General features: G+C 42.7%; 1 protein-coding gene across 1 annotated transcript; it reads right to left on the bottom strand.

The window, feature by feature from the left end:
- Window positions 1-8,237: 8,237 nt before the first annotated feature.
- LOC311237816 (zinc-binding protein A33) lies at window positions 8,238-17,454 on the bottom strand (the record flags this gene model as incomplete). Its single annotated transcript, XM_084325793.1, has 5 exons — window positions 8,238-8,815; window positions 10,412-10,554; window positions 13,778-13,797; window positions 14,242-14,469; window positions 17,362-17,454. The coding sequence occupies 5 exons, from the start codon at window positions 17,452-17,454 to the stop codon at window positions 8,238-8,240; spliced, it is 1,062 nt and encodes a 353-aa protein (XP_084181919.1).
- Window positions 17,455-20,949: the final 3,495 nt, after the last annotated feature.

Raw genomic sequence — 20,949 nt, 5'->3', positions numbered from 1 at the left:
CCCATTAAATATGTGCACATTTATGGATGCAATAAGGCAAAATGAAGTAAAATAAACAACTAAATGTGTGTTATTGACATTTTATTGTCACTAGTTTCATATAAGACATGTTTAGGAAGCAAAATATAACAAAATCAACAAAAAAGTATATTTGCCTATTCACCTGGGGTGTCTCGCCTTAAAATGGCCCAACGGAGGTTTACTGTAAAATGTGGCTTGCATGAAATGATCCTTGCATGAAATGTCCGTTGGGTTGCTTTAAAGTCTAGCTTTAATTTAATATTAATCTTGTAATAGATTTAAAACATGTGATGGAGCATTACTAACCTAAGTTAATAGATCACCTTTTTGTTTTATATTCATGTTCAGAGAGGAGTAATAGTTAGATATTTTTTTATTTATATGGCAATTAAATCAATGGTGTGCTTGTTTGTTTGGGGAGTTTGACCTACAGTTAGGGCGCGTTCACACCTACCCTGTTTGGTCCACTTTAAGTGGACCATGGTCCCTTTAAGTGGACCATGGTCCCTTTAGATCGATAGTCCGTTTGGTTTGTACAGGTATGAACGCAAACCGAACTATAATGAGGACCAAACAACCGAACCATGGTCCTCTTGAAAAGTTGGGACTCGGTTCGTTTCAAAGTGGACCATGGTTCGTTTGCTGTTGGTGTGAACGCAAAACAAACTTTATATAGTATCTAATCTAGAGCAAATGACTGAAATGAGTGACAGGTGCCTAGTGGCGGCCCAACTTGACAGCGCCAAGTGACAGCTTGCGCGACCCAACTCAAATGAATGACAGGCGCGCGGACAGTCTCTCTCTCTCTCTCTCTCTCTCTCTCTCTCTCTCTCTCTCTCTCTCTTTCTCTCTCTCTCTCTCTCTCTCTCGTAATGACAGTATCTCTCTGCTTTATCACAAGAGACGCTGTCGGCAACTGTTATGTTTGTGAGTGCTAGTCCAATAGATGAACGACTTGGTGACAGCATGTCCTTTGTTTACAAATTAGATCCGCACCAAACAGGGTAGTGTGAACGCAGACCATAAGCAAACAATGTATCATTTTCACATTTGGTCCACCAGAAAGTCCGGACTATCCACGGAAAGTCCGGACTATCCCTGGACTTTCAGATGTGAACACACCCTTAATGTGCCACGTGGGGGAAAAACAGTAGGCGGAGAGCTACCACTGATGGTAATAACAGTAAGTAATCCATACCATATATATCCACCATACCTGGCTGAAAATAAACTTTGCTGCTTATGTTTTTCCCTGTAGGCTAATACACAAGTAGTACATAGTTGCAGTTGAGCTACAGGTGTTGTATATTATACAGCTTTTTCGTGCATCTTTATCAAGGGAACCCTTGTCCTAATGATTTTAATAATATTATGATACGATATGGACCTAGGTCACTCACAGCCAACGTGATGCTGACAAAATAACGTTAGCTAGTTAATGTTAGAATAGTCATCCGGAGTTGACTACATTAGGGAACTGTTAGCTACAAAAACAATGCCAATAGCTTATGCTGCGCTATTTGACATTGACTGACTGTAAGAGACCACCAGCAGTAGTTGACAGTCTCACTTTATGATAGCGTTATGACTATGTTATCATATTATTATCAACATTCATTGAATTAATCATCATCATGGCATGGCACACACACACACACACTACTGTTAGTATAAAACTGAGTTATTTGGATTGATATGATGAGCCAGGAGATGAAGGTGAAGTTAATCGATGGTATTTATTGACACAGGAACACACAGAGGAACAGTCCTGGAGACCACAGCCCTCCATGGGGGCTGTGTGGCTCCAGAATGATGACACAATCATGCTTTTATACTATGTGGGTTCCAAATTTAGCGAGCCACTGGTTAATAAATAGATGATCAGACAGGCTTGGTCGTATATGGTCATATGTGGGGTTATATGTAAGCTGTTGCTGAATCTGATCATATGTCCATCTTTGCTTCCCCTCAGTGGCCAGAGGGCCGATATAGCCAAGCATTAGGTCACACAGGTCATCAGGTCAGAGTATTTCTGGGTTGGTCACTCGACCCATTGGCACAGTGGGGGAGATTATGCTCTCACCAGAGGAGCTAGATCTAAGGATCTGTAATCCTTCAGTGAAATATTAATGAATATACATTACACTACCTCCCTGCGAGTCGCTATTAATCATGAAGGTACTACTCAATTCAATTCAAAGGGGCTTTATTGACATGGGAAACATACGTTTACATTGCCAAAGCAAAACAATACTACTGTACTCCCTACTTCTGCTTACCACTACACTCTCCTCGAGAAACAGTGAGGACAGCAAGGGAGGGGGTGGGGCTTAGTAAGAGATGTGATTGGGCCAGCCCAGTGTCAGTATAGAAAATAAACCAATGGGCTGCTGTCCCTGCTTTGTGCGCCGGTCACTTGACCAAACTTTATTAAAAAAAATTATAAGTAAAATTATATCTGCCTCAAGGTGCGTCGGCCCACCGGGAAAATGCCCGGTATGCCAGATTACCAACGGTACCTTTTTTCCGGGTACTTTACTCTCTCTGTAAAACTAAACTATGTCTAAACATCTAAATTGATCAAAACACACAACCTAAAACTCCTCCATATCTCCCTGTCCCTACAACCATTTTCTTATGTTGCATGTTCATGTATACATTTATTATCTATTATATTTGTTTTATGTTTAAATATCAACATTATCTGGCCACCTTTCCAAAGACCAGAGATGGGGCGCGTGCACACACAGAAATGATGGAGAATGTCTTATAGCAGACTTAATAATTTTTTAATATTTCAGCTAATGAAGTTAAATGTTTATTATCATCAACTATTGGTTACCTTTATTTACCCAGGATAGGTTCGCTGAGCACGGATGCTCTTTTTCAGCTATGCCCTGCTTCACCTCCACACCGTAACCAACAAAGAAACATAAAAAAAACACAATATAATTTGATAGGCATAAAACCTACAACCCTATTGTATATGAGAGCGAAAACCCCTGCGGGACAGAATGATTGGATCGAGAGGAAACTCTACTCATCATCCCTTCTGCCCCAGCGATGGTATTTTAAAATACACAATGGGTGAAACTAACACTGGTGTACAGTTAGCAATCATACAAATTTGCAATAACACATTAATAAAAGCATCAATAGTACACCCGTATAATACATCTGCAGTATAAAGAAATAAACATTGCGTATTAAAACACAAAAACATCTGCAGCATGAACATTTTATAGACTTTGTCATATACATGTAATAACATAATTTTTTTAAATAAAAGTTCATGTAAAAGGGGGACTTTTTTACACTTATGCCTGGAAGTGTAATACCCCATCCCTCCTTTGTGTAGTGAATTAAAAAATATAGTAATAAAAATAAACATGAGGAAAATAATCTTCTTATAGCTGGAGCCATCTTCTTTATGAGCAATTTCGTCGTTACTCAGAAAATGTAAGCCGTCATTTATTATTATTAACACAATTCATACACTCAATCTCATTTAATTTTACCAGTAGAGCAAGCTTGTGGTATGGAATAATGTTTATTCACTTCCCATCTGGCCTACTCACATACTGTTACAATTTATTCAAATTCTGTTGCCGAGAGAGTGCGTGCGAGAGACATGAACATGCCGACAAACAGGGATTTGTATTGTCCAAACCAGTTAGACTCAAACCCTGCGGCAATAGGGTTCATAGCCTTGAACTCATCATACAAAGTATTAAGAATAACATTAAAAATATCAAAGGTCAATTTGTAACCTAGTGGTTAATAAAATTAATCATACAAAATTAAGGACAATATCTAAACACACACAATGTTTCCAAAATGTTGATCTGATTTCAATTAGTTTGATACAATGTTGTGTGAATATTGAGTGACTGTCTCAGGCTTGATCTTGCATGGAATAAAAAAAAAAAAAAAAAAGTCTTCACTTTCAGTAAGGAGAAAAAGATTCCTACACTAGCTGCTCTACGTGTTTTATCTTGTCAGTTGGTAAAAAAAAAACATAGCTCTGTGGTTTAAGGGACAAATAGCCGACTGACTTCTTCTCACAAATACAATTTGGTAACTTAAGTCAATTGGTGTAACACAACATAGGCCTCGAAATTAGGTGCAAGAGGACAAATTGTAATCATCCACTGATGGAAATATTTACAAAGAAGTGTTATAAAACACTTTGGTCAAGCTAGCTTGGTTTAATTTATCTTTGTCACCCTCGTTATTTTATAAAATTTCTATGAATCTGGAGCACATTCTAAGATTTCTACAGACTCAGTATCGTCTGTAAGCGCTGTTCTTATCCGTTCTTATCTTATCACACCTAGACCACAAATAAACTTGGACACACCTAGACCACAGATAAACTTGGACACACCTAAACCACTAATAAACTTGGACACATCTAGACCACAGATAAACTTGGACACACCTAAACCACAGATACACTTGGACACACCTAGACAACTGTGACGGCCCCGCCCATCGGTTCTACCAAGGCTGTTTGGCTCTCTGTTGTGCTGTGTTCTCTGTAGATGCTGTGCTGCACACTTCCTGCTTGCTTTGGGGCTCCGCCTACCCACTTCCTGTTTGCTCTGGCGCTCCGCCTACCCACTTCCTGTTTGCTCTGGGGCTCCGCTTACCCATGATGATGGCTGACTATCTGCACCTGCGAGGAAGGGCATGAAAGCCACCTCATTTATCAATGGTGCGTACGCACAGATATGTGCGTAACCCGTGCGTACGATAATTTCTAAGCAAAGTGTGGGACTTATCAATTTGAACTTGTGCTTGACATTGTGCGTATATCTACGCACAGCTCAGACCGTGCGTACCTGGCGCCCAGCGGTAGAATATGAAGACTGCACCCGCGTCCGTACAACTGAAAAGGGTTGTCCTAGCGGGCGTCACAGCAGCGAAGAAGCTAATAGCAATGAGATGGAAGGAGCCTGAGAAGCTTACAATGATTAACTGGTCCCTAACTCTATTGGATGTGATTTATCTTGAGATATCCACAGCCCGGGTGATTGGGGTGGGGCAGGCTGGAATTGACCTATGGTTCGCAGCAGCTGAGAAGGTAAAGACCGCAGTGTGCGGCTGAGCGGGGTTGGGGTGCGTGTTCGGGTGAGTCCGGCGGTCTCTTGGGAGGGGGAGGAGGAAGTGTTTTTGTCTGTCTTGTCCCTTGTCTTGTCATCTTGAGTTTAGCTGGGGATATTATGGGGGGGCAGCTATTTAACTAGTTCTTCACTGTTTGGCCACTTTTACACGGTCTCTGTGAGTCTATGGAACACCTACAGGTTTTTGTTTTTTCATGAAGGTTCATTGCTCTGGTTTCAGGTCGTGTTCCCTCAAAAAATGGTCCTTGTGGTGGGTTGGAGATGTACGTTTTATTAATATGGGGTCACACGGCCGGGAATCGGGACTGAACACTGGGAAAGACCATTTATTAGATAGTACCCCTTGGAATTAATTTAGTAGGTTGAACTCTGGTTTCTTTTCTTTTGTCTGTATAATTGTTAGTCATTATTATTATTGTTTTTGTTATTTTCTTGTGAAGTTCTATGTATTGTGATTGTGGTTAATGTGTTGTCTTGTTTCGTGAGAATGTCAATAAAAAAATTTGATCAAAAAAAAAAGAATATGAAGACTGCAGCACGGAAATAAGCTTTTGTGCATTACACTGGCGTGTTCGGTATGACCCGTAATTCATTATAGTTAATTGTAAAATAGCGACAGTAGTGTAATTATTGTCAAACCCTATAAATAGCATTTGGAATAGGTCTTTCTTTCCGAATGAATGCAGCATGGTTTATATATAGCGTTATCGGAATACTACGGGGTGCACTGACTGCGCTCCGCGGGGAACTGTTTTCAGAGATAGGGCAGTCTATTTGCCGAGAGAACATAATATTATAGAGTCCGCTACCCGAGACACATTCTCCTTGATTTGTACAGCAATTTGGGACCCAAATTAAGTGTGGAACAAAATGCACATGCCATCCCCATGCACACATTCAAGTCCGGTCCATCGTGATATATTGGAAATGGATCGAGCAATAGACTGTTACTGTACCACCCATGTAGCTGTCAAAGCTCCATCACAAATTATGTGAATAGAAAGGGATTCCACTCAGTCAATGTTGCGATGTGCATTTGGCTGATACATGTCGTTGCTGGTGACCGGGAGGAGGCACGCATTGTATTGAATTAAATTGTAATGTTATTACTGGGGTATCTGTAATTAAAATATCACTTAAATGCATGTGGTTGGGGTTATCCACTGAAGCCATAGTTAATGACTCTGACCAACCCACATCACATAGGCAGGCTACACATGGCGTATATGCAGGCTATACATGGCATTTCATTGTTATTGTATGCTCTCGTATTATTGTTATAGTATAGGCTATTGTCAAGAAAGGAAGTACATTATTTTCAATCGTGGCTTTAATTCGTAGCCGAGAAGCAGTCTCCTATCAGCTTCATTAATCCTGATCCGTCTCAGCCACAGCATAACTGAGACCGGCTATGGAAAAAAATCATAAATAGACTACTGTAAATAAAATAGCCTATAACATTATAAAGGATATAGGCTATAGCAGGGGTTCCCAACCTTTCTTCCCCAGAGCCCCACGATTCCTTGGAGACATATATGATATAGGCTATACTGTGTCCGTCATACTGGGTATTAATCGAAGGAAAAACGAAAAAAGGCAGTCATATTCCAGCATGGTTATTAATGACACCAACGGCAAACAGTGGTTGACGGTCTTTATTAGTGTTTGCGCTGCCCAGGCAGCAATGGTCTTTAGGAAGTTAATAGATATCATATCCGACATCACCGTGTACACGTCTGTCAGCCTGTCGCGTATTTCTCCCATAACACGCGTTCGCTCGGCTAGTCCATTTTTCCACATTCCATGGGGGTGTTTCATTACCGTATATGGTTAATTACGGGCGGTTCTATATGCAAATACTTAAAATCGTGCACGAGCGCGGAGTGTAGAACAAGTGGCATTTATCAACACGGAGTACTTGCAGGTGTGCGTAGGACCTGTGTACGCACGTGTGATAAATCCCGATTTTTCTGTGCGTACACACATTCTAAATTCCGTGCGTAGGAACGGAAATAGAACACTTTATATGAATTGTTGATAAATGAGGGCTTCCTCCATGAGCTTGCTCTCTCTCTCTCTCTCTCTCTCTCTCTCTCTCTCTGGACAGCCTGACCACTGGCATACTGTGTTTTGTTCTTTCCTTTTGGTTTGATGATGTTGTTTTGGTTTATTTAATTAAACATATTGGTATATCTGTAACGGAGGTACCGCAGTATATCCACAGTCACGGGCACAAGTAGTGACGTGGCTGTGGATGGTAAGCGGTACTGCAAGTAAACTCACTCCCCAGAGGCATCCAGACCCGGAAGCAAGCAGTGAATTCACTTCTTGCTTAGTGGTCTGTGATGCCGCCCGTGACGCGGGCGTCCGGGGTTCAACTCCCACTCAGGGCGATCCCTTAACAGGGGTCGAATCGACTAAACACAACGCAGACAAGATCACACGGGCTACATGTGGTGCCGTTAGACCCGGATGCCCTGGGTGGAGTGAGTTTAGTGGGGTGAGTGTAACGGAGGTACCGCAGTATATCCACAGTCACGGGCACAAGTAGTGACGTGGCTGTGGATGGTAAGCGGTACTGCAAGTAAACTCACTCCCCAGAGGCATCCAGACCCGGAAGCAAGCAGTGAATTCACTTCTTGCTTAGTGGTCTGTGATGCCGCCCGTGACGCGGGCGTCCAGGGTTCAACTCCCACTCAGGGCGATCCCTTAACAGGGGTCGAATCGACTAAACACAACGCAGACAAGATCACACCGGCTACATATCTACCTGTGTGGACCTCCCTTACTTGTTGTGGCCTAACTGAGCTCATAACAAATGGGGGCTCGTCAGATTTAGCATCCGGATTTTGTTTAAGATGAAGTGGATTTTGGACACATCTAGACCACAAATAAACTTGGACACACCTAGACCACAAACTATGCAAAAAGAAATGTCTTGTGTTGTTGTTCTTACTTTTCTGTTTCTACTATGTTTTTAACCCTGTAGCACTTTGGGATCTTAGTGAACGAAAAGTGCACTACAAATACAATGTATTATTATTATAACCATGAAGCAGCTTCCTGGCCGTCCAGTTGCTTCCTCTCACCTCAGAGGATAGGAGCGGACCGGGATGCATCGCAGATCTGAATAGGTTTCCAGTTCGTCCCCAGGTTGTCGTGGCCGGGACACACAGCCTGGTGCAGGGTGTCTGTGAAGGTGCCGATGCAGAAGCAGTGGAGGGGGATCATGGTGTCGGCCCCCAGGAAGCACACCACCCCCCCCGGGAAGCTGCAGTAAACCCCGATACGAGTGAACTGCCGGCCCTCCACGTGCGCCAGCTCGTGAGCAACCCCTGCGTGCCAGGCCGTGTAGGCCCCGTTGAAGTGCTCCACGCACCAGGACCCCCTCCCGCGGCCCAGCCAAAACTCCTCGCCGCCGCCCTTGCGCGGGATATTCGGGTAGGTGAGACCCAGCTCCCAGTAGGTCTTCCCGCTCACCTCCACTTCCCAGTAATGGCGGCCCTCGCTGAATCCCTCCCGGCTGACCACATTTAGGGTGGTGTCGAAGCGCTGAGGCGTGTCGGCCACTTCCTGCCAGGTGTCTGTGTAGGTGGCCATGTTGCCTGCACGCGAAATGATGAGTTTGGGGTGGGCAGTGTCTGGGTCCAGGATGACTTCTGAAGCATCTGTGCAGAAATAAATCAGTCAAACCTTTTATTTTATCTTACCTCATTTTATATTTTACTTTATTTTATCTTACTACTACTACTACTACTACTACTACTACTACTACTACTACTACTACTACTACTACTAGTGTTAGGACTGTCCCCGACAGGATTTGGATGGTCGACTATGATTGGCCAAAATTAGCTGTTAGTCGATTTTTTTTTTTTTACGTTTTTTTTTTTTTTTTTTTTTCATTCCATTTGGGCTGTGGGGGTGCTTAATGTCTGAAGGAGTCGACTGAAGGCTTCTTGTCCTCTGCAAAAACATGCAATTGGTCCACTGATGGATACATCTTGATATTTGTCTAGTCTTGTGTGTTCATTAGATGGGTGAAATCCTCTTTCAGTGCCTCTGTGCCTGTTTTCGTAGGCAGTTAGCCGCTGGTATGCGTGCCATTAGCGTTAGCCACGCTTCTTTTTTTTTGTTTTTTTTGTTTTTGATCCACTTTTTCTCCCATTTTCTATATTTTCTCCCATCCCAATTTCGTATCATCCAATTCAACCCTCCCCTGTCACGAACGCTGTTTCTTGCCTCCCACAAGCCGGCTGCAATGTGGACTAAGTCATACATAGCACAAGTCCCCTCCGGTACTTGAGGTAACAGCAGTCGCATCTTTTCACCTGCGCAGCTCGATCTCTCAGTGGCGAGGAGTAACGCGTGGGAGGCTCACGCTGCCCCCGACACTTCCTGATTCTACTGCGCAGGCGCACCAACCGACCTGTAGGAGTCGCTGTCCACAACGCCCGATCCCCACCCATCAGTTTCCCACCCCCTAATACGGCCAATGTGTATTAGTATGAACGACCAGCTAAACTGAAAGCAATGTGGAGCGCTGGGCTCGAACAGGCGAGCCCAGCGTCTCCGCATTCGTGGCGAGCGCCTTGCCCACTACGCCACGTAGCCGCCTGCGTTAGCCACGCTTCTAGGCCTCTTTTCTTTTGGAACGAATGATACAAAAATATTTATATATAATTATTTTTTTTTTTCGACTAAGAGGTTGGCCAGTCGACTACAGCACCTTTCGACCGATTAGTCGACTAATCGACTAATAGGGGTCAGCCCCATTCTTGTATTCATTGTTGTTTCCTAATTGTGCACTGTTGAGTCTGAGCTTGAAACACAAACATTTCATTACCTGCAATGCCCCTGTATTGTTGTGTATTTGACAAATAAAGAACTTGAAATTGATACTCATAGAAAACATGAACAAGTAGAGGAACTTAATACCAAGGATCAGTCTGAGGTCTGAATGGAGAGAAGAGGAACTGAATACCAAGGATCAGTCTGAGGTCTGAATGGAGAGTAGAGGAACTGAATACCAAGGATCAGTCTGAGGTCTGAATGGAGAGAAGAGGAACTGAATACCAAGGATCAGTCTGAGGTCTGAATGGAGAGAAGAGGAACTGAATACCAAGGATCAGTCTGAGGTCTGAATGGAGAGAAGAGGAACTGAATACCAATGATCAGTCTGAGGTCTGAATGTTGGTATTAACTCCATCGTGCTCTTATCTCAAGTCTCTACTTCACGTGACAATCTGCCAATTGGAACTCACAGCTCTGAAACAGCTTCTTGGTGACAGGGACCTGCGATCGGATGAACAGCAGCAGGTTGATGGTGAGACTGAGGAGCTGGTCGTTCTTGAACTCGTCCAACTGGGTCAGATCCGGGTCGGTTGATTTCAGCGTTTCACAGACTCTGATGACGAGAAAGAAAAACAAGGGCTTTGAGGCAAATCCATCTTGGCGCAAATCATTTATTTTTTTATTTTTTTATTTTTAGCGAGGGACAGCGCACATTAATCAACATCTTCAGTTTCCACATCAATGTACTAAATGTGCCAGAATTAGCTAATGAGCTAGTTTTCATCTGTAGTCCCTGCCTACCATGGGAGGAAACCGGAGTAGCCAGAGGAAACACACACAAACTCCACACAGAAAGGCCCCCTGCTGGAGTTCGAACCCAGGAGTTCGAACCCTTCTTGCTGTGAGGCAGCAGTGCTAACCACTGAACCCAAGACCTTCTTTCTGTGAGGCAGCAGTGCTATATTAACCACCGTGCCGGCGCCGCCCTTTATCTTGTTAAAATTTTAATTATTTGACTCATGATATGAAACGGAAATTATGAGATTAACAACATTTAAATTTAACGGTAAAATAATAATGATAACTGTATTTATATAGCACTTACACAAATACAAGAATTGCAGCCTATGTGCTTCACAGCAGTGATGTAGACACAAAATAGACATATAGGCCTAGGCATGAAATGAATAAAGTTGGCACGGTTGTAGACTTTACTTTAAAACCTCCCTGAAATTTAGTAATCGATTTCTGACGTTAAAATCTATGAATAATAATGATAATTAAATTTAAGAAAAGATTGTAATAGATTTCGGTCATTAAAATATATAAAAAGGATTGTGATAGATTTCTGTGAACCCCTGCACAAGCCCCACCCACCTCCAGGGTCTGAGGCCCCACTTGTATTGGGAATCGTGCAAAAATAAAAGCAATGCATAAAGTGCAGACATAGAATGAGTATATAAATAGACAGAATAAGAGCAGTGCAATAAAATAGACATAAATTAGTCAAATAGAATAGACAGTAAAATAGTGCAATAGCGCAGTGCAATAAAATAGTTCAACTTCTCATCTACTGGATCGTCTGGATGCAAAGTCCAGAGATGACAGCTGAGGGAAAGAAGGGGGAGGGCAAACAGTCCATGATCCTTGACAATGCCGCCTGCCTTCCTCAAACAACGTTTGTGATGATAGACTAAATTGTTCCAATTGTACTCAATTGTTCTTTTATCAACCGCCTTTGGGAAATTCAGGTGTCACATACATATTTTTGTGTTGTTAATATATATATATATATATATATTCATATTTACCCTTTCTTTTATATAGCTTCTCTTTTTTGGTAAAGTGTCCTTGAGTCTGAGAAAGGCGCTTCTCTCTCTAAATCCAATGTATTATTTATTATTGGTGTAGTACACTGTCGCCTCACAGCTAGAAGTCCTGGGTTCGATTCCCGCTTGGGGACCAGGTGTGAGGATTGGCTCGTTCCCCGCCACACGCTCCTTCAAGGTACTGTGTTGATTGGTGCATTCCCCGCCACACGCTTCTGGAGCGATTACCAATTCCATCACGCACCTGTCGTAGTTTGTGATTAGCGCTCCAGAGGCTTCATATACTGGGACCTTCTTTCAATCGTTGTCGGGTCGTTTTGAATACTACTGCTTCTGCCTGCCTTCCCCCCGTTGTTGTGCCTCGTCTACTTTCCCTCCAGGACATCTTTGGATCGCCGCTGGTGAATATCTTGGTCATCCGTTTGGAGCTGCGACTCGTTGCCCGCTTTACGCGTTTGCGCTTTGGTGAGTTTTGGAACCAAACCCTTTTGGGATTATCTGTTTTTGTGTGTTTGGATAACACTGAAGAAGTGCCGTTTTGTTTTGTACTGGACTCAGCTAAATTGTGTGTTTGGATAACACTGAAGAAGTACCGTTTTGTTTTGTACTGGACTCAGCTAACTTGTGTGTAGTTTACACCGAAGATCACGTCACTTGTATTTCATACTGGACTCAGCTAAGGGAGGACTGAACTGCACTGCCTCTGTGTACTGTTGGACTGTTGTTGATCTCTCTCTCTCTCTCCGTTTCCACTCCAAGTTGGAGCTGGGAGTATCTGCAGAGCCGCAACGGCGTCTACGCCGATTCCCCACCTCTAACACCGGGAGGATCTGCAGAGCCGCAGACAACTCTGCCGAAGGCATTCTCCTTTTTTGTTGTTCAGAATTGTTACTTGACTCTTTTTGATTTTGTAAATAAATACGCCCTAGTGTTTGGCTAACTCTGAACTACCTGTCTGTGCCGTGCTGTTGAGGTCGGTTTCAAACCCTAACACCAGGTTTCTGCGTTGCCAGGTACCCAGGTGGGGTATCTCCTGGGCCTTTCTGTGTGGAGTTTGCACGTTCTCCATGTGCTCGCAAAGGGCTTCCCCTCCCAATAAGATAAACCCAGTGGAAAAACATGCAGAACAGATCGCTAACGTTGTCGCGTCCCTGACGAAGACGGACAGGAGCACTTGGATTGGTCCCCGGGCACGGCCCACGCCGCAGCCCATGTCTGCTCCTGGCTGCCCTTGGGGGAAAGGACGACGGAATGGGAAAAGTGCAGAGAGACAATTCATCGGCGACTCAGTGCATGTGTGTGTGTGTGTGTTCCTGTGGGTCGCCCATCCTACATGTCACTTTCATAGTCATTAGTAAGCCGTCACTAATAACTATTATACTGCAAGATGCAAGTCATTCACGTTGGATGGCACTTCCAATGCAATGTGTTCCTTCTTCCATTAAGCTGCTAAATCAGCAGGAGTATTGATGTATTGTGTTGTATTGTTATGTGTATTGTTGTGGTGTGTGGGAAGCATTTTGGATCCAAAATAATTCTGTGTCAGCAGACTACGTATGTATTAGGCTATCTCATCTTGTCTCATTAGATTATATTATATTCAAATGTATTGGCATCATACAGCACAAGTACAGTACAACGTAAATAAGTGTGGCATCCAACCAGAGTGCAATTGTCTGTTCTGCCATACCTTGTAATTTTATTGTTGTTATTTTATCTATTATCAATTTATTAACGATTTGCACTACATCTCTACCAAATATTTAGCATCTTTGCATTTTGTACTTTCGTTTTGTATATTGTATATTGTATACAATGTATATATACTGTTTGGTCTTTATTCTTTTTACTTTTCTTTACTGTATGAAGCACAATCTCAGGGGGCTCATACAGAACCAAGCATTTCACTGTAATGTATACTGTACATGTACTTTATATGTGACAAATCAAACAAAACTTGAACTTGAAATTTGAAAAAGAAACAGTGTAAACCAGGTGTGAACCTACCTCTTTTCCGTCTCAGCTTTCTGTATTGGGAAAAGACAAGATATGTGGTTACAGATCTAGATTATGAATATATATATGAAATAGTCACAGGAAGTCCTTTGTACCAACAGCCATCAGTACAACGCCTCAGCCTCACTGAGCCTCACTGAGCACAGAGTAAATCCCTGTATATTTTCCTGGACATTTAACATTTACATTTTACAATTACATTTAAATTTTACATTAAAATTTTACATTTTACTGTATATTTTCGGACTGTGTATTCTTATTTTTATTCCTATTCTTATTTTTGACTTTTGATTAACTGAATATTCATTGTGAGCGATCTGTGATGCTGAATTTCCCTCTGGATTAATAAAGTACTTCTATTCTATTCTATTCTATTCTATTCTATTCTATTCTATTCTATTCTATTCTATAGCCACAGTCTGTACATCCACCACACACAGCAGAACACATCGGACCTGACGTTCCACCTGCTGCTTGTCCTTCTCCTGGTCCAGGTCGCTCAGCTGCCGCTCCAGCTCCCGGGTGAGCATGTAGCAGCTCTCGATCTGCTCCTCCAGCACCAGCTCAGTGGCCTCCAGCTCCACGTCCAGGTGGGTCAGGGAGATCCGGAGGTCCTCGTCCAGAACACGCTTCATGTCCTCGTACTTCTTCTTGACCTTCTCCTTGAACGCGTCTGCCTTTTTCTGAGGCGCGGGGGACAGAAAGGGGACGTCACTTTGAAAATGGAAGCCATTTTTTATTGATTTATTTAACCTTTATTTATCCAGGCAAGCAATTAAGAACAAATTCTTATATACAAAAGCAGCCTGTCCAAAAAGCAAATGCCTTTTGTGGGAAGGGGGGGGGGGGGGGGGTCGTAGGCTGGGGGGGGAAAAAAGGTTATGTACATGCATATACAGTAAATAAAATACAAAATGACAGTAGCAATAGTATGCAAGGACAACAATAAATAAGGGAGAGAGAAGGAAAGGGAGAGCGAGAACCAGAGGGAGAGCGAGAACCAGAGGGAGAGAGAGAGAAGAAAGTGGGAGAGGGAGGGAGGTAGGTGAGGGGGCTTAGGGGGAGGAGAGAAGAGTCTGAGGGCTATGCGTGCGATTGGGAGGCAGTCAGCAGGTGCAACAGTCAGTTAAGATCTGTTGCAGATTTTGTTTAAAAGCAGTGAGCGATGTGAGGGCAGTGAGTTTAAGAGTGTTTTGTAATGTGTTCCAGTCAGATGCAGCAGCAAATGATGATGTGGTACATTTGTGATTATAAATTATAATGTATGTTTATCTAAAGGGGGACATTTTTATTAGACCTGCTGTACCTCTAAAGGAACAATCCACCCTAAAATAGAATGTACATTGTTATATTCGAATTAACTTAGACAGTTAAGTCAATGTCTAATAGAGTCAACTGTCTCCCTACGCTGGAACCAGAGCATCAAGACTTACATTTGTGATGTCATCAAGAGACACTTTTTGGAGTTGGTCCATTGATATGAATTGGTGACCATGTTTGATATGAATTAGTGACCATGTTTGATATGAATTAGTGACTATGTTTTATATTTATTAGTGACTATGTTTGATATGAATTAGTGACCATGTTTGATATGAATTAGTGACCATGTTTGATATGAATTAGTGACCATGTTTGATATGAATTAGTGACCATGTTTGATATGAATTAGTGACCATGTTTGATATGAATTAGTGACTATGTTTGATATGAATTAGTGACCATGTTTGATATGAATTAGTTACCATGTTGGTGCATGACTATATTTATAATATTTACTAATGGACCAGGTGCATGATGCCTATATTTATAATATTTACTAATGGACCAGGTGCATGATGCCTATATTTATAATATTTACTAATGGACCTGGTGCATGACGCCGATATTGTAAATCTGTCCAACTTGCCCAATGGAGGGGTGCAAGCAAACAGCTGTTAACAGGAGGGGTGCTACAGGGAGATGGATGGGGTGAAGCAAACAGCTGTTAACAGGAGGGGTGCTACAGGGAGATGGAGGGGTGAAGCAAACAGATGTTAACAGGAGGGGTGCTACAGGGAGATGGAGGGGTGCAAGCAAACAGCTGTTAACAGGAGGCTGGTTTGTGACAGTGTCATTGCCGTGGGATAAAATATGTGATTGGATGACGAGAGAAAGATTTAGGTGAAGTCATTGGTTGCCAGCTTTGAATGTCAGCCAATAGGGGCCGGAGGTTGATCCTTCATTGGTAGTGGAGGACTGAATTATAAGCATTATTATAACCATATTATTATAACCATATTATAATAACCATATTATTATAACCATATTATTATAACCATATTATAATAACCATATTATTATAACCATATTAAGTAAGTAAGTAAGTAAGTAAGTAAGTAAGTAAGTAAGTAAGTAAGTAAGTAAGTAAGTAAGTAAGTAAGTAAGTAAGTAAGTAAGTAAGTAAGTAAGTAAGTAAGTAAGTAAGTAAGTAAGTAAGTAAGTAAGTAAGTATATTTATATAGTGCCCTTCTCAGCACGAGTGCACAGTGCTTCACAGCATTTTTTTTAAAACATCAGTGGAAAATACAAGAAATAATTCATGTGGGAAAAAAACATAAAAAATTTGCTAAAACACTACAATAGACACTGGAAAACTAAAACAAAAAACAAGAAATAACCATATTATTATAACTACTGCTTTTTACACTTTATTATGACGGTTTTTAACTTCTGTACTTGATTCTATTTCTAACTACTACTTTTTACACTTTATTATGATGGTTTTTAACTTCTGTACTTGATTCTATTTCTATTACATTTATTGCTCTGACTATCAACGCTGTTGTGTATTTAGACCTTTTTACGTGACAAGCATGTGCACTTTGGGCATTTATTTTTTGAAGCAGACAGGATATTATATATATATATATATATCTTTTCATTTGCACAATCCAATACTTGGCCTGTATGTATGTGTGTTTTATTTGTTTTGTTTATGTCTTGCTTTATGTCTTCTGTGGTGTTGTCAGGTATTTCATGTCTTGCTGATATGTCAAGTCAAATTCCTGCATGTCTGTTATGATGCATTTGGTGAATAAAAGTGATTCTGATTCTGAGAGAAGTCTAATGTTGACCTTGTTCTGATCGTCATATCATCCAGACGCCAGCAAGCACCATTTCTCTAACAAGAGATGGTCACATTAACAATATATATTTGGAACAGCAAGAAGGTCCCATGACTGGAAGGTCACATGTTCGATGACAGCCAATCAGCCCCAGGAGTGACACACATGCCCTCTGGTGAAATGCTTATTATGTAGGCATGGGTTTCTCAGACATATGCAGAGAAAAGGTTAAACCCATAATAATAATAATAATAATAATAATAATAATAATAATAATAATAATAATAATAATAATAATAATAATAATAATAATAATAATAATAATAATAATAATAATAATAATAATAATAATAATAATAATAATAATAATAATAATAATAATAATGACAATAATAATAATAATAATGACAATAATACTAGTAATAATAATAGTACAAATAATAATAATAGAACACAAGGTTCACTTACTGTTATTTCCACCTGCTTGGCTGCCAGTTTCTTCATCCTGTTGGCGACAACATCCTTTTGTCTCTGCAGGTACTGCTGGTGTTTCACAAGCATGTCCTGAGAGACAGCAAGACAAGAGGACATGTCCTGTGAGACCAAGACAAGATGACATGTCCTGTGAGAGACACCAAGACAAGATGACATGTCCTGTGAGAGACACCAAGACAAGAGGACATGTCCTGTGAGACACAACAAGACAAGAGGACATGTCCTGTGAGACACCAAGACAAGAGGACATGTCCTGTGAGACAACAAGACAAGAGGACATGTCCTGTGACACACACCAAGACAAGAGGACATGTCCTGTGAGAGACACAACAAGACAAGAGGACATGTCCTGTGAGACACCAAGACAAGAGGACATGTCCTGTGAGACCAAGACAAGAGGACATGTCCTGTGAGACACACAGCAAGACAAGAGGACATGTCCTGTGAGACACCAAGACAAGAGGACATGTCCTGTGAGACACCAAGACAAGAGGACATGTCCTGTGAGACAGCAAGACAAGAGGACATGTCCTGTGAGACAACAAGACAAGAGGACATGTCCTGTGAGACAACAAGACAAGAGGACATGTCCTGTGAGACACACAACAAGACAAGAGGACATGTCCTGTGAGACACACAACAAGACAAGAGGACATGTCCTGTGAGACAGCAAGACAAGAGGACATGTCCTGTGAGACAGCAAGACAAGAGGACATGTCCTGTGAGACAGCAAGACAAGAGGACATGTCCTGTGAGACAGCAAGACAAGAGGACATGTCCTGTGAGACAGCAAGACAAGAGGACATGTCCTGTGACACACAGCAAGACAAGAGGACATGTCCTGTGAGACAACAAGACAAGAGGACATGTCCTGTGAGACAGCAAGACAAGAGGACATGTCCTGTGAGACAACAAAACAAGAGGACATGTCCTGTGAGACAGCAAGACAAGAGGACATGTCCTGTGACACACAGCAAGACAAGAGGACACAGTAGGGGGGTGCAGTAGGTAAAGAAAGGAAAAAGGACAATGCGTCCGGGCAGTTGAAAAGGGACGTCTCTCTGCTTACTGGAGTTTGTCCTTTGAAACCCTGTCTGATCATTCCTCCTCCGGTAGTCTCTCTGGTCTGGTTGAAGACGACACCCTATTAGCCAGAGAAGCCACTAACACAGAGGCTTTTATAGCCCAGTGTCTGATGCCAAGGTATTGTTGTTAGGGGGGGGAGGGGGGGGGGGGCTGGTAGTATGTTGCCCCTCACCCTCCGCCTCCTGTTCTGGTGCCCTGGGAGGCATGTGCCTCGTTCCACTCTCAGAGTATAAATCTAAGCTCTGGAGACAAGTGGCAGGGGGACCAGGCTCTGGCCAGAGACAAGCTAGTGGAGGGGGACCAGGCTCAGGCTAGAGACAAGCTAGTGGACGGGGACGAGGCTCTGGCCAGAGACAAGCTAGTGGAGGGGGACGAGGCTCTGGCCAGAGACAAGCTAGTGGAGGGGGACCAGGCTCTGGCCAGAGACAAGCTAGTGGAGGGGGACCAGGCTCTGGCCAGAGACAAGCTAGTGGAGGGGGACGAGGCTCTGGCCAGAGACAAGCTAGTGGACAGGGACCAGGCTCTGGCCAGAGACAAGCTAGTGGACGGGGACTGTTGTAGGATAATAATAATAATAATAATAATAATAATTCATTGTATTTGTAAAGCGCTTCTCAGGAACCCAAGGTCGCTGACATTAGGAGGGGAAAACAGAGAAAACAAAGAAAGAAAAGGAACATAAAACCACAGGGAAAACAGGGGAAACAGCATGATACACAGAAAACATAAGGCCACAGTAACAAAGATCAAAACAGGTTGGAGGGGGGGGGGTTAAGGTTGGGGAAGGTTGAAGGCTAGGGAGAACAGGTGGGTTTTGATGTGGGATTTGAAGGTGGAGAGTGTGGGGGAGTCTCTGATGGTCTGAGGGAGGGAGTTCCAGAGTCGAGGTGCAGTGCGTGAGAAGGCCCGATCACCAACGTTTTTGAGCTTGGATGACGGGACAGTGAGGGAAGCAGTGGAGGAGGACCGGAGGGAACGGGTGGGGCGGTAAGGAAGAAGGAGATCAGTCAGGTAGGGGGAGGCAGGCTATGGAGGGCTTTGAAGATGAGGAGTAGTGTTTTGAAGTTGATGCGCTTTTTGATCAGGAGCCAGTGGAGAGAGTGGAGGACAGGAGTGATGTGGATGTCAGATGTAAGGATGTCAGACATGTTGTCCTACTTATACTGTGTGTGTGTGTGTGTGTGTGTGTGTGTGTGTGTGTGTGTGTGTGTGTGTGTGTGTGTGTGTGTGTGTGTGTGTGTGTGTGTGTGTGTGTGTGTGTGTGTGTGTGTGTGTGTGTGTGTGTGTGTGTGTGTGTTTGCTCAAGCAGCACATGCATCATGTGTGTGTACATGTGTTTCAGTGGCGGCTGACCAAATTTCTTGGTGAAGCACAAAATTATTATATTATATTATATATTAAATTATATTTTTTAAACATCACCAACGCTGAAACACCCCCATTCCTCCCAGGTGTCAGGCTCCTCATTCGCTTCCATTCATTTTGGGGACCATGTTTAAATATCATATTTCTGAAGTATAAACAAACTATACTGCTGTGACGATTTCAATAAAACAGACCATTCTGAGTCAATGGTACAGCAAAACTGTACATTGGAATATCTAACATGTATTTACCACCTTCCTCTGCACGAGGCCACAGATGGGTTTTATGTAACACAAGGACAATGAATGAATGAATGAATGAATGAATGAATGAATGAATGAATGAATGAATGAATGAATGAATGAATGAAAACTTTATTTAACAGATTGCAGAATGGGTACAATACAGTACGGCTCAATACACAATTGTTAAGGGGATGCAGACCAGAGAAAGACTTTCGTCTTGTTTACATCAGGGTCCCCCATTTTATTATGCCCCCCCCCCCCCCTCCCCGCAGCGATATTAATATTTGATTAGAAACGCAAGCAAGGCGACTCATGTGGTCCTTGGGGGCTACCTGGTGCCCGCGGGAACCGTGTTGGTGTATTACACACGCAAGGCCACAGCGGGCCAATGAATTCATAATCACTGTAAAATATATATATATATTTTAAATGCACTCACCACACAACAGCCAAAGCAGTGACCGATCTCATCTTCCATTGAATATTGCAGCTTCTCCATCGTGACAAGTCCAACTCGAGTCGAGACACATTCTTTTATCCCATGGAAAGTGTAAACAATTGACCACCGCACCACTTCCGGTATTTTGAGCTCATGGGAGGTTCGGGGGGGAAGGCAGCGCATTTTGATTCCCTCGCGCTCTCGTCCCCCCGCCCCCTTCCTCCTCACAAGCTCCATGTAACGCGGAAGTGCAGTGGTCTATGCCATGTCGCGCAGCTCCTCTCTGATTGAGTCTCCTGATCGTTGAGGGCTGTCAATCATTCAACCCGCGTTCGTGAGTAGCATGTGCGCAAAGTTGCACGGGCGGGGCTTAGATGACTCAAATAGCCTATTTTGATTGGATAATAGAATAAAAAGATCAACCCG

The sequence above is a fragment of the Notolepis coatsorum genome (genome assembly GCF_963971535.1).
Source record: "Notolepis coatsorum genome assembly, chromosome: 12".
Taxonomy (NCBI): domain Eukaryota; kingdom Metazoa; phylum Chordata; class Actinopteri; order Aulopiformes; family Paralepididae; genus Notolepis; species Notolepis coatsorum.
This window is presented reverse-complemented; position numbering and strand designations above follow the sequence as displayed.